The sequence below is a fragment of the Phalacrocorax carbo genome, chromosome 1 (genome assembly GCF_963921805.1).
Source record: "Phalacrocorax carbo chromosome 1, bPhaCar2.1, whole genome shotgun sequence".
Taxonomy (NCBI): Eukaryota; Metazoa; Chordata; class Aves; order Suliformes; family Phalacrocoracidae; genus Phalacrocorax; species Phalacrocorax carbo.
The window spans coordinates 62217353-62232436 of record NC_087513.1 but is presented as its reverse complement, the minus strand read 5'-3'; the positions used below and the strand labels follow the sequence as shown (position 1 = coordinate 62232436).

Sequence of the window (15084 nt, the reverse complement as noted above, 5' to 3'; positions counted from 1 at the left end):
AGCCTAATTTATGTTGTCATTACTGAAGACAGGAAATTATTCCAGCTGAAGAGTTAGCATGCATCTCTAAGAGGTATTTACACAACCACAGTACTTCATGAACTTTTTGTGAACAGATATAGGGCTTCTCTGCACCACCTTTCACAAGCTCCTTCATTAGCTGAAAAGGTAAATAAATGGGTTTTTGTCCTCTTAACTGTTTTTAAGCTTTTCATCTAAAATCAGATCTCTTGACCAAGATATTTCAATCATTTAAAATTTTTAAATTATTCTGCACTGAATTCTATTTATCACCAGCCATTTGGCAACAAAACCTATTCCTGGTCAGTGCTTTGCTGCTGCCATGCACAACAGCTGCTCTGGAATTTCTGCAGCTCACCAAGATGAGGTAATTTCTGTTGCTCCTATGAAAGCAGAAAGAGGCTAATGATTCTTTGGAAAGGTGCTTAGTTTTGAACAAAAGGAGGGGAAGATTACATTGCTTTTGATCCCAGCTGTCTTGGCAAAAGTGCTTTGTTAGCCCAGGTAGGACAGGGTATATGTTGAAGCTGCTTTTGAGCAAGCAGCACACTTGCAGCTGCATGTTTTAGAATCTGCTTTGCCTTTTTGCTTCAGTTTCCTCTGTATAAAGGGAAGGTACTACTTCACGGTTAAATTCATTGACACTTGTATTCTGTTTTGAACATACAAAGTACTAACAGAAATATTAAAATTACGTCGCAAAATAAAATAATGCTTGCCATCTCCAGTTGGATATGCAGTTACTTGGGGGACAAAAAAACTTACAAATGCTCAGAGAAACAGATTATTTCCTGGAAAATTGTAGGGTATAATGTATTTGTCTGAGTGCTGCAATCAAATACTTCTATGATGGGCACTCTAGAGGAGTTTATGAGGAAAATATTAATTCTTATTGTCTGCAGTGTTTTGGTCTTGGAAGTCAATAGGGCATGAGACCACCTATTACATAGTGAAGGCAGAATAAATAGTTGAAAGATTTTTTCCTTCTCCCCAAAAGTGTGCATCCTGTATAACTATGGATATGGTTTTTTTTTGTTCAAGAATGTAGTAATTTAGTAAGGGGCTGTATCATAATGTAAAACTGATTGCCTTGTGTCCAGAATTAAAGCTAATATTCCCTGATTTTATGGGATGCTTAAGACCACAGCTTAAGTCACTTGTTCTTTCATTAATCTCTTTGAGTTGCAGCACATGCTTAAAAAATGTGTTTAATTAATTCATACATTCCTGCATTATTTGTGGTGACACAAATTAATACTTTTTAATAAAACCTGCAGATTCTCTTACTCCTTATATTACAATGTATTTAGAATTATTGCAGTAAATTTAGGTGCTGTCAGATGGTCTTATTGCAGTGGAGACTAGGTCTACATCATCAGTACCGGAAACTCCAAAATAAGACATCATAAAGAAGTTTGAGAGATTTTTAATTATATTTTTCTGGTCAGAAGACAAAGAAAACAATAAAATATGCATTGCTTCAACTTTCTGCAATGATTATAATTTTTCTCATGTTCGATCTTTATCCTGAATTGTTTGTGATCCATGTTTAGGCTTTGGCATCTTGCAATTGCGGTTAGTAGAAAGGTAGCATTTACAGCACTTATTAACTACTGTCTGTTCCAGAATGCCTCTTAGAATATTTATTCAAATTCAGCCTTCATTATTTTTAGCTCACTTGGGAAATTATTAGCTTTCATCTGATGCCTCACATATTTATGCTAGAAATAAGAAGATTTCATACTAAGCGTATTAGTATGTTTAACGTCAGAGAGGAAGCCAAGTCATTATGCCAATTCGTATTTTAAAGAGCTTTTAATAATGATAGCTTTTTCACAAGTAGTCAATAAGGTCCATAAGCAAAATTTAGACAAGTAGCTAAGGTCCCTGACTTGTATTTCCAAAGATACTGTGGCAGCAGAAAGCACAGGAATATGCCTAGAAGGATTAAAAAAAAACCACCCACAAACTCTCTAGGACCACCTATCGTTGATTTCAGTGGAAATTAGGTATAGGACTGCTTTTGAAAAATCTCTTGAGTGTCTATCTGCCTCTTCAGTGGCTAAGAAACATTAAAAATCTGCCTCATATGCCTTTAAGAAACTCCAAGGTCTCACTGGCTTTTCATGAGAGGTGTACTAATTTTTGAAAGTAGATTAACACTTCTAAAAACTTAGTGTTTGGGCTTTTAGATGTAGCCATCTACCTGCCACAGAATCAAGACCAATTTAGGCACTTCATCAAACATTTATGTATGAAGAATTGGTAACTTTTAATAATTTGTACCATGAATGGTAGATGAACTTTAAAATTACGCTACAAACCTTTCAGGTCGGTTTGAATGAATGTTGAAAATGAGGAGTTATTTGATGTGCATGTACCCTTTTCAAATCAGGCACAAGTAGTATCTATTGATTGCTCAAAAGAACCTCTATTCGCTATATTTATAATACCAAAGGAAAAATATCAGAAGTTCAGCTGGTAGTTCTTAGGAAAAACAGATGACTAGTTAGAAACCAGTGGGAATCCAGTCAAGGGAAAATATTTGTGGTGCAATGATACTTATGGCCAAAAAACCTAGGAAAATCAATGATCAATGTTTTCTTTAGTGAGCATAGAGAATTCCTCAAATTAACTCACACTATCCTCAGTGCACTGAGCCAAAGCCAATTGAACTTAACAGATAAACTTGAGTAAGTATCCATGGACTCCTGACTGTGGATTATGAAGTGAAGAAACTCGTGGACAGAGCCAGCCTGGATTATTAACATCACTATTTTCCCCTTCTTTGGCATCATCTTTGTCACTTCTTTATTACACTACATATCAACTTTTCCTTGACAATGTCTCTTTTTTCACTGCCATGTGAAAGTGTAAATATACACTTTATTTTTTAATATTATACCCTTAAAAAATCGCAGCAAGGGCACTGCCATCTGTTTCATAATTCAAACATAATAATTTTGCATTCAAAATCTGTGGCAGGTAATCTGATTCTTGATGGGGGGGTTGAACCCTGATTTATTAAAAAAATGTTGCTCTTTTTTCACAGATCTGAGCGTCGTCTGTTTCACATCAGAGTATAAATTTCTATTTGAGAAGAGCAGCAGACAATAAGAATATCATCACTTATGCATTCTGTTCATTTTTAGTCTTCTTCTTAGTGATAACAGGAAATAGTTGTCTTTTATTGCATCAACTCCTACTGCTTTCAAAAAATAAAATAAGATCACTATGTAACAGAAATGTTACTAGTCGACTTAACACCCTTAGAGCTGCTGTTCTAGAATTTCATTCCATTGTTCGCAAAAAGAAAGATATGGGTCAAATTCTACAAAAATGTCTTCCTATTATTTTTTGAATGACCACGTTATCTTGACCACTTTGTTTTTTGAAATGATTGGATCTTGGGATAGCTATATTAAATCTGCTGTATCTAATTCCTGAAATAGTGGTGGAACTCTACAAGTGTATTAAAGTCCTTCCTGTGAATATTTCACACAAGTTCACCCTTCATGACTTTTAAATGCAGAATTCAATACATAACTGTGAAGTGAGATAATGTTGTGGAAACACTTCCCCCATTTCTACCCCATTTCCCTCAAGCAAGACCAACCGGGAACAGTAGAACGCACAATATTAAGAGTAGCCTGAAATAAGCTAAATTGTATACATATTTCTTAATAGCAAATATAAATAAACCTTTCTGGTTTTTAGCGGTGTACTCTGACTGCTTCAAAACAATACAGTTAGTGAAGAAAGATTGTCAAGATCTGAAGAACCTAAAGAACAATTTGCACCCCCACAGCTGGTTTGGAAATTTTAACGACTGCAATTACTGCTCCCAGCAAAGGGATCACTTTAGAGAAGATCATGGCATGTGGTTACCTTTGAAGTGGTTCTGTACTGTTTCTATATTGCCTTGGATGTAGGGAGAAACTGAAGTGAGGAAGGTAGAGGGACTTTGTGCTGTTGATTCAACTCATTGAATGGCTAAAAACTTCAGGTGGGGTTCTATCTTCAGTCATATTACTGCTTTTATAGATTAGCCCATTAGGTCAGCAGCAGCTATTTTTAAATCTTCAGACTGCCGGAGTATCTCAAAACTGTATGCCTGTTGTATCAATGAGTATCTCAAAAACAAACGTGAGCATAATTCGGTGTCCTTTCTCCATGATGATACTTTACAGGACAGCATTCTAATGGAGAAAATGCTTCTTTAATGACATCCAATATTTGGATGTCACTCTAGATATTAAATATTATTATTGTCTTAACTTCTTAAAAAACTGATGGGCCATGTATTGTCATAGGACTAGAAATGAATCCATGTGAACAGCAGTGTAAAAACTTTCTTCATTATTTATGCATGGGTAAGTGCACCTTGACTCATTATGCAGCAATAAAAGAGGAAGCAGTGTTGCTCATTGTGGCATATAAGAGTATATTCTATGCATTGTGTCAAGAGAGAAAAGATAGATAAGCCCTTCCCTTCTACTTTTACTGTCTCAGGGTACAGTGCTTTCTTCAACAGGATTCATACTTAGTCAGACTATAGCCTGTGAGTTCTTAAAGGCTACAGGAGCAACTTGTAACTGGCATTACCTGCATAAGGCACATTCTGGGTTTTTGCTTAACCGTATTATACTATGGCAGCTAAAATGAGCTTGGATTTGCTTTGATCTGAAATGTGGTCCATATGAGTGCATCCTTATCTCCACATTGAAGTTTACTGTGTGGTTTTAAATAGATTCATCCCACCAAAATTTAGGCTCTTAATGGAGGGTCCTTACTCAACTGACTTATCTGACTTAAGGATAAAATTGCCATAGCTTCCTTGCTTAATTTAGTAGACAAGGATAAGTATGTCCTACAGGATATTCAGAGCTTAATGAGAGCTCTAAAAGTTTCTCGCTCCTCTCACTGGCTGTAAAATGAACCTGAGTAGGCTCCTAACTCAGATGCCTCATTTAAGTGTTCAAAAGTAGATGGAATGAATCTGAACCAGAATCTCCTTGTGTATATTGGATCAAGCTCTGTTTAGTCTTTATAATTCAGAAGGTTCAGTCTACATGTGGATAAATGAAAATTACGTTTGTCATAGATTTTCTGTCTATGAAGAGCTGAATTTAAACTCTATTGTCTGAAAAGAAGTGAAAGGAACAATACAGTCAACAACTAAGAATACAAGAGAGAGGTTTTCTAATACATCTCTCCTTCTCTATATGAATTCTGGAGGTGTAATAACATCACCTGTTCTTCCTACACCTCTATCCTCCTCTGAAAAAAAAAAAAGAACAAAAAAAAACAACACCAAAAATCATCAGTAAGGAATACTTTGGTATTACTGAATTCCAAAATATAAGTAGGGACATAATGCAAATTATTTCAGTAGTACCTCTGTTTTCATTCAGTGCCCATTGACTTAGAGTAAAATGCCAGAAACAATTAGAAAAAACAGAAGTGTTCTAAAAGCAAATATCTATTTTGCATTTTATCTTAGCTATATATTTCAGGAATAAACATGACTTTTATTCAGGGCATGTATTTGCCAATAATACATCTGATTAAACTAGGAAAATTAGACATACTATCAGTAGCTTGCTCCCAAATTACACAAGAAGAAATTAGATACATTTTCAGTAGCTTGCTCTCAAATCTCTTCAGTCTATGAGTCACCAGATTCTTCCTGCCAAACTAAATATGTCTGTGAAAGGCTGGAAACTTTAATGGAAAGAAACATAAAACTTGAAATACGTAGGAAAAACTAAGGTTTTTCATGGAAGACCTGTTGACTAGTAATTCAGGAATTCAGGGGATGTAGAAACAATTACATCTTACTTGTCTACAGAAGTTTCAAGGTATGAAACATATTCAATTTAAACCTGCTTTGTTAACCTAAAATACGTGTCCTCATTAGCTTTCACGTAACCTAAAGTAATCACTGAAGACTTACAAAAACAAGTTGTAAAACTTTCATTATAATATTGGAAGCTCTTATCCAGTTATTTTGATGGGGCTGAGTTAAAAGAAACCTTCAGTATAGTTAATTGGATTTATTACACATAGCACCACACAGCCATCAAAGCTAATTAGGAATGTACTCATCTTTTCAGATCCCAACCATAGTGACATTTTCCCCATAACACTTATACTTTTTCTACCTTTGCATAAGCCATATATTTAAAAATATTCTTTAGAATACAGACTTCTTGTGAAATACAGAGTGTGTGTACGCAGTTTAAGCTTTTAACCATTGCCTTAGTAGGATATGGCTGTTACTTAACATTCTTTTGAAGTCAAAACAGTTTTCAGTAGCATTTATTTTCTTTAGAAGTTGCTGTTTACAGCAGCTGGGAATGTTACTTAAGTGCTTACTTGTTTGGAGATAGAAATAGTTAATAAGTATTGCTAGAATATTTGTTTTCAGAAAGAAAACAGTTTTGTTCACTGAGCTGGATTGAGCCACAGTGGTCTGAGCCAACCCCTTCTTTTTCTGCATACTCAGCGTTGTATAAATTTCTGCCCAACACACAAAGACACAAACACTATAAACAAATACTTCTGTATCAAAAAAATATTAATATCATTTCAGGGTTGGGCGGGAGCCATAATTTTCTAGTGGAAGGGCTTTAACAGGACACTCTTTCCCTACTTCCACACTTTCATGGGCACATAAGGAAGCAGAAGGACCTGATGTCAGGAAGCATTCTCTTACTCTAGAATAGTTATATTACATAGATGGGAAAACCGGGATCGCAACTGAATTTCAACAGTAAGATGGGGAATATATAAATATGCTGTAGAATCAGCTTTCTTTGATAAAAGGAAGCTATTCCAGTTTTCACTAGAAAAGGATTTAACACGAGGTAAGCAAACAGCTTCCACTCCACCTTTTCAGAGCAAGAATATTGAAAACACATTAAATTTGACTGCACACAGGATTCAGTCAGAAAATAAAGCAAGTATCTCAGACTTGTGTCTGATTTTGTAGGAATTTAAGTTTACTAAGGAATTCAAAGCAGTTTTCTAAGGAATTCCAAACCAATTTACCAGGAATTGGCATTGAAGAGGCAATCAGAAATATAATCTAAAAGTTGCTCAGATAAAATTGACAAGAGAAGCTCACCTATGTAATTTGTCTAATACTTAAATCTAAAAAGAAGACAGCATTTCACTTCTCTTGCTTTGATACAGTACAAAAAGCTTTTTATCCTGTTATTCTGAAAGTTATGTGTGAACCAATATCTAAGGTACAGCCCTTCGGTTGAAGTAGGCATTTAGTATTTAGCTGGATTAAATTTTTTGAACTTTTACTTACAGTGACAAAGCAAAAATTTCAAAGCAAAATAAGTTGGAGTGGCCCACTGTTCCGTGTACAGTATGCCCCTTCAAAGGCTATGGTTGTGTTAAAATTCTTGTTCTCAGAACCTCATTCACTGAGGCAAACATGAAATATACCTGTCTTTACTTAACAATCAGATACAGTACTTGGGCTATATCTTGCATGGTGATTTTGCATTAAATGCACCGCAGAGAAAGTATGAATTAATGGCTTTTTCTTCTTTTTGACATGGAAGTTCCTGAGGTTATTACCAGAAATAAATTTAGCATAAATTCTTCAATAAGTATATATTTGTGGTATTTCTTTTGTCTTGATTTCTAGACTGAGAAATGACTTAACTCTTGGTTACCCCTTTCATTTGTTGTCACATATTTGAAAAATTAATCTTGTACCATAGAGAAATACTGACATTTGGGTATAGTTTAATAAATAAGTTCAGATCCATCCTTTTTTTTAGCAAAACTCTGAAATGAAAATGGCTTTAGGTGTCTATTTGATTTGCAGTAATGTGAGAGGATTTGAAACATATATAAGAGCTGAAGTGCTGAATACGCTCTAGAGACATGGCTGTATGAACTTCCTTCTTTGACTTCCTTCTTTGAGCACTCTGTATAGATTGCCATAGATGCTCAAGTAGTTAATGCAAAAGGTTTTAATTAAGAGACTGTGTGGTTCTGCTAAACTGAATAATTTGCTTTGTGACACTTGATGCTGTTGATCAAATAGTACAAATTCATTATTAATACCAGAACAAAGGAAGAGGTCCATATGCAAATGTTTTGACCAATTGCATAAAGCATATGCCAGATTTGAAGTCAGTGAAGGGTTTTTCTTGGTATTTAAGATTCAGTGGAAAAGTAAGAGGGGCAGATATGCCAAGAATTAATGCTGATCTTGCCAAGTGCTTCTTTGAGTGACTTTATCCAACATGAGACTAAACAATGTATTAAATACACATATAGCAGATAGGGAATCAAATGTCAAATAACAGCTTTCTGCTATGTGACACCAAATTTGAAACTTGGTCTAGTGCACAGATAGAGGCAAACATCATAAAAAACATTAGCATCTCTAACATCTAACAGCTAATAGGGACATACATACATTGAACTTCTGGAGAAAATGTACTTATTTGCTTTTGGTAGTAGACACTTTTTGCAGAGATGTTTCCTGCTGAAATTTAGATCCATGGTTTGCTACCAGTCAGATCATTAAAATTATCATTACTACTACAGTCACTCTTAATGAAAAGGTTGAAAAATTATTAAATCCTTGGTGACCGGAGAACTAGCTGTAGAGGAGACCTGTTTGCAGAGTCTAAATTTAGTGTGTTTTCGAGGCTAAATCCTCCTAGACTCACTGTGTGATCCATGGAGAAAGAAGGCAGAACCTCTCTGTTATTAAAGAGGTGACTTAAGAAGATTAACATCATTAAACTAAGGTCAGCTTTTATGAACTGTCCCTAGCCTTTCTTAATGTGGTAAAAAAGGACAAAATTTTTTCAAAGACTGGCTTATTTTCAGAGAACTTCCGCAATGATTACTACTGGGGCAACAAAGCACACACCAAACTTAAGTATCAGTTATTTGACTACACAGTGATACCACTGCAGAGGCCAGAGCTGTCTTTTTTCCTAGAGAGGTACGTCAGTAACTGTGCCTATTGTCCTGGTTCCCTAAGCACTGACCCTGCAGATCTGGCTAAAGCACATCTTAGCTCATTTCCAGGCTAGATTTCCTGTAAGAAGTAAGGAACCTGGGATAAAGAGTGAGGAATATACTCAAATCTTCCATGGATACAGGATTTGGACATGAATGGGGCATGTAGCCAGACCAAGGAACTTAAAAACACTCTCAGATCTTGCTGTGTAAACATAGCCAAGATGACCAGCATTTCTTTGCAAAGATTTGTTAGACTGTCACTGACACACAGGCTGTGTGTGTCCACTGCAGCTTTTCAGCGTGCTTTTCCGGGGCTTGTAACATTAACATTCCTCTCAGTCAGGGACACAGAGAGGAGCTAATGACTCATAGCTCCTACAGGTACGGAGCAGTTAAAGAACTGAGTGCCATGCCATCTCTTGTAATTATGTTGATAGGTTTGACAGGCCTAGAAACTGTAATAACATCTTAAAAGCAGACTTCCTGAAGTAAACAAGAAGCTGTTAACTAAAGGGAAATGGAAGAAGCAAAATGTAATTGCCTATTGCTATGCCCCTTATTTCCTCCATTGTAAGGCAGCAACTCCTCCTTATATACCTTAGTTCTACAAAGCAATGAGATCTGATGACAGCTCTGATTACCCAAAATTATGTTCACTGTCTTATCCTGACTCTTGGATGATTATAAACCAATAGTTTTATGTTGTGCACAGCTGGGGATATTCCCAAGGACAACACACAATTCTGATTGTCTTAGTGGAAAAAAATGTAGTAAAAATCTGTAATGATCCTCCACAAAGCAGTTAACACAGGGAGCATTCGGCTTGATACCAGAAAAGCCTGCCTTTTATGGGATTCACTCTTTTACATGTGGAAGCATGTGCTAGATCATGCTCTGTTCTCTGAAGAGTATCAGAGGTACTGCATTATACCAGGTATCTAAATTATACTACTTTTCTGTGCAAGTGAAGCTTCAGAAGCCCAAAGCAGGTTTTTTAAACAGGAAAAGGGTGGTTTTTTAATTCAGGAAATTGATTGGTATGGTTTTAAATAAGTATTGCCATCTAACTTGGGCTTTAGAAATTAGGATGACTGAAAGTGTCTAAGGAAACAAAGAAGCTATTTCTTTATGGGCACTTGTGTGCATTTTTAGCCATTTATTGGAAAAGGAAAAGGTATATTTTCAAAGGAGAAGAAACTAGATAAAAAAGAATATTGCATTTGCTCCTTAGAGCAAACTACATTTGCTTTCCTTTCTCACAGTAGTAATAGTCCTCAGGAAACAACATGAGCAAGAATGAATGATTGTCTGTCAGATTCAACTTGTATGAAGAAAAAAAATTTTTTTTTAATTAATCTATGAAGTAAATTCCTGTGATAAGGCTAGACTGTTTCAAGCAAAATTTCCCCCCTCCTGGGCTATCGCTTCTGTAACTTTCCTGTAATTTGTCCTTTCAGTTTTTCCAGTGTTCTCTGCCCTCAGCATTGTTTTGTAATAGCAGTGGCATGGTAGACTTTTCTAGGCATTAAATTTCAAATGAACATAACAGCCACCTGACTTTACTTCATGACTGGTGAATCCAGAGCTTTTGAGACTAGAGAAACATGAATTGAGAAGAGTTGTGTCTAAGTGTAGCCACTTGCACACCTGTGGCCAGTATCTCTGTTGGCTTCTCCTAACATAAGCTAGCACACAGGAACTTGAGTGGCAGAAGTTCTGCTCCTCACTGGTGAAACAAGGGAGAGAAAAAGCTGTCAGAGAAGTAGCCAGTGCTGGCTGGGGTTAGATGTGACCTAGGGAAAAAGCAGATGCTTTGTTTTGGGGATTCTGGGGTTTATGCATTGTTCTCTTAATAAACTTTAAGAAATGCTCCTTGCCAGTCTATCTCATGAAGAAAGGGAGTGGTAGAAACCACATTTGACTTCCTCTTGAAGTCAACAATTTCCTTTGTGTGTGGTAAGCAGCTAGGGCATCTCTTCAGAAGCTGTAAAGAATTTCCTTTTATAGCTAAGATGTTGGGCAGAGTAGACTATATAAAGGAAACTTTTATTCCGGACCTAACCCTAGATATAGCCTTGTGGTTGTGGAGCACAGAGTTTCAGCAGAAAGCAACTCAATTATTTCTATATTCATTTCCACCCACAACTTCCAAGGAATAGTCAGAAGCTTTGACCTTGAATCTGAACCAGCAGTTACACCTCAGCCAAAAGGTATTCTTTATATTTGAAGTCTCTAGTGAAATACAGACTGATGGAAGAAAATCCTTCCCTCACAGCTATTTCCTGTGCAAGTTAAAGGCAAACATTATCATTGATTATACTTTATATAAAGGAACCAAAGTATGAGAATAGAAGGCCTAAAATACAATTTAAGTTGTCATCCTCCTCACAATAAAAGAAAAAACCTCACTGGATTTTCACTTCTGCAGGTATGTGGTATTCTTAAAAAGTACCAAGAAATGGAGCAACATTTTTAACTTCCAATAATATGCTGCATTCTGTAGTATGTTTGATATGAGCATCTCAAGTTGTTTTACCGATGTTACTAGTCTTTCTTTTCTATAGTTCCATATTTTAGATTAAACACTAGCAAATTAGAGGAAGAAGGCTAAAACATATTAAATTGCTGTCGCGTGAATCGGAAGTAGTCAAGCAGAGGACACATATTACTTAGCATTCAATGGTGACATATCAACTTAATAAAATTCCTGTTGAGTGTTGCAGTTGCAGTCTGTCGATTATAACAGTGCAAGACTTTCCTAAAACGGGGTGGTCATTCATTAGTAAAACCTTCCACAGTCTTCCATACAAAACAAGGTAGACCTTTGTTGTGTCAACGGTTATATTATTTCAAGCAAAAACTCAGAATGTAAGAAAACAACAAAGAAATCTAGAGAAAAATTCTTTACTGACAGCAGATAAAACTCAAGACTGCAAGGGTAAAGATCTTTAAAACTTCAGAAACCCATCCTGGTATTTTAAAGTAAGGGAGATCTAGCTTAGGGAATGTAGAGATTTGAAACAGATTGTGCAACCTTAGAATAACTGAGACTGAAAATGAAGAGAGTTATTGCTGATTAGTATTTCACATGTCCTCTCAGCTTGAGGAACACAAAAATATGCATAACAGTAACTCTGCTTGGCAGTAAAAGCCACCTTAGTGGTAAGCAAGTGTGATAGTTCTCTGAACTAACAGCAAACATTTTGTTGGGAGAGGAATGACTGGGAAAATGCCTAAGATACAGGCACAGTAAAAAACCACAATTGCTATGTTGTTCTAAGGATGCAGTATATTCTCTCATTTGTTTTCTGGTGCAGAAACAGGAGGGGGAGATGAAAGTCTTCCCTTATATTCCTTCCAGCCTTGAAGAGAAAGTATTTGCAGGACACTCAAATATCCTCTTAAGTGTAACTCAACTACTGGCAAATATAACAGATTTTGGTGTTCAAATGAACACATACAGAGTTGGTAGAAAAATGTAAATTCTGTTATAAGAGATTCCAGTATTTTTAATACATGGTTTAGCACCAGAATACTAAGTTAAACAGCACCCAATAATAGATGCTCATTAATGATAACTAAAGTGTTAAATACAGAAAAGAAGGGTTCTTTAGCGAATTACTCTGCATATATGAAACTAAGGCTCCCAGTTTCAAAAGTAAACTTCTGTAGAAAGTGCCAAAAAGATAGTAAAAATGTCTGCAGCTTGTATGTTGAGGAAATCAGGATCTTCTGTAAATTAAAGGTGCAAGAATCTGGATTTCCCTAAGTTTATTTTTGTTGCAAGCAAGGAGAAAAATATTGAAAGCAGTAACTCCATGAATAGAAATGAATAGGAATGCAGTGGGTAAGATCAGAAAAAAAAAAGTGATATCTTAGAAGGCAAGAATTATTAGGATTAAATGAGGATTATAAAAGTAAAAAAAAAAACCAAAAACCCAAAACACAAAACCCCAAATAAACAACAAAAATGACAAGCACATATTATTATTAAAAGTAAACACTATCTTCAGAGGCTCTACAAGCACACATTGCATGTTTTAAATACAGGTATTAATGAATGAATTAAGAATGATGTGTTCCTAGTTAAAGTTTCATTAACTTTGTTATTTGAGCAGCAAAAAGCTGAAAATTAGAAATAGATTTCTATTATTTAGAATTTGTGTATTTCTTGATCTTGACATTTGTAAGAAGGCACTACAATAAAAGAGTTACTTAACTAATTACTCCAGCTTTGCACAATCTAAAACACAGCAAAGGAAAAATATTGTGATGTTTTCAGTTCCAAAGTGTAGGTCTTGCTCCAGAAAGTTATTTGAGTACTAATATATCCACACTATTGCAAACTTAATTTTATTTGTTGTCTGTACCAGTGTTAATCTTTATTATCTCACCATGCATGAATTTTCCTTCTCCTGCATTTAAGATGAAGGATGTGGGTACTTGGATGTGGTAACTTTCTTCTTGCTGCCTTCCAGCTTTTCTTTTTTTCAAACCAGGTGTTGAGGCATAGTGTGTTTTTAATATGATACAATGTGTATTTGAACTGTTTATGAGTAGTCTGACATAAGTGGTACATGCAGATCTACCTCATTAATATCTTGGGTCTAGTATGTGCTTTCATTCCTTTAATTTCAGTGGCAGGTCAGCAGAAAGCAGTAAGATTGCAGGTGGAATAGCAGCAGCTGGAAAGTGGTTAAAAACAATAACATGTCTGAAAAGGAAAATTTGTCAGAAACTCAGAGAGGCTGAACACAGGCACAGCTTTATTCTTTACTGAAACTTCATGGTTACTGAAGACTTGGGCATCTCCAAGATAGAGGATACTAGTCATACTCGGCAGACTGGTTTGGTAATTTCTAAGGTTGCTTAGAGCAGTAGCAAACTCCAATGGATTACATGGAAAAGTTTAGCAGTTCAATGAAAGAAAGGATTGACTTACTGAAGTAAAAGCCTCTGTCTCCACACACAAACTGAAGAGCATCAACCAGCTCAGCACCACAGAGTGTTTCTGGGCCAGCAGCAGCAGAACTGGTTAAGGTAAGCAAACACAGGCCAAGGTAGAAGAAATGAATGTAGGACACAGTGTGCATCTTCACCTGCCAAGGAAGCAAAAGCAGTGTCAGAATTTCCCAACAGAGCCCTAAAGAAAATTATTCCTGCCCCCTTCTGAGTTGAGACTGCATGTATACTGTAATTTGTTAGACAGTAAACAATATAAGGAAATGCCTCACCGTAATTTTGCAAGCCTACATATTCTAGTGCATGTATTCTGTAAACTGATTACTTCCTCTGGTGAATATTCTTACTTCATATTCACACCTAGTTAGAGAACCTTGTAATAATTATGACTTACGGTTGCTCCTGCAAAAGGAGGGTGTGGAGGAGTACAATAGACAGGGAAAGGGAAGCCCAGAATAATAAGACTAAGGAAGACTAGACAACCTTGAATTGTTTTGTCTGAGACCAGATAGGCTAAGAGTGAATATGACAGTTGCCTGCCAATGTATTGTGGGAGGTGAAGGTGGCATATGACAAAGAGCTATTTAAACTAAAGAACAGCACTGGCACAAGAATAAATGGCTGTAAACTGGATGGAAAGAAATTTGGCCCAGTAAGAAAAGGTCTCCTAATTAGTACTCCATGGTTGTCCAGTTACCTTAAAAAGGGAAATAAGAGGACAAAACAAAAGAAGTTTCAAAGTAGAGCATATCAAAGGTACAGAAGAGTTGATGTGGGACCTTCCATAGTAGGGGGCTGCATTCAACGACTCTACAGTCCTCTGTTACTAGCAAGTTAACATTTGGAAGCATTCAAGAAATTAAGAGGAACACTAGTGAGAATCTTAAGAGTTTGTGGAATTTTTTGATGGAAACAGCTATACTTTCACTGACCTCCATTATATCCTCTTAGTCAAGTTTGGCTATGAGGTACACACAGAGTTGATAATTCTTTTCTCATTTACATTTTGGTACAAACTATCTTTTTCCTGGACTTAGGATTGAAGAAAGGTCAATCCTCAGTGGGTGTAAATTTACACCTTTCCATTTATCCACT

The 15084-nt window shown here is 36.1% G+C and overlaps 1 protein-coding gene across 1 annotated transcript in view; it reads right to left on the bottom strand.

Annotated features, from left to right (window-relative positions):
- Positions 1–15084, bottom strand: part of IGF1 (insulin like growth factor 1) — a 57885-nt gene that overhangs the window by 39142 nt on the left and 3659 nt on the right. The window contains exon 2 of the mRNA XM_009501234.2: positions 13970–14126. Within this exon, the coding sequence (XP_009499529.1) occupies positions 13970–14126 (157 nt within the window). The remainder of the gene's footprint in view (positions 1–13969; positions 14127–15084) is intronic.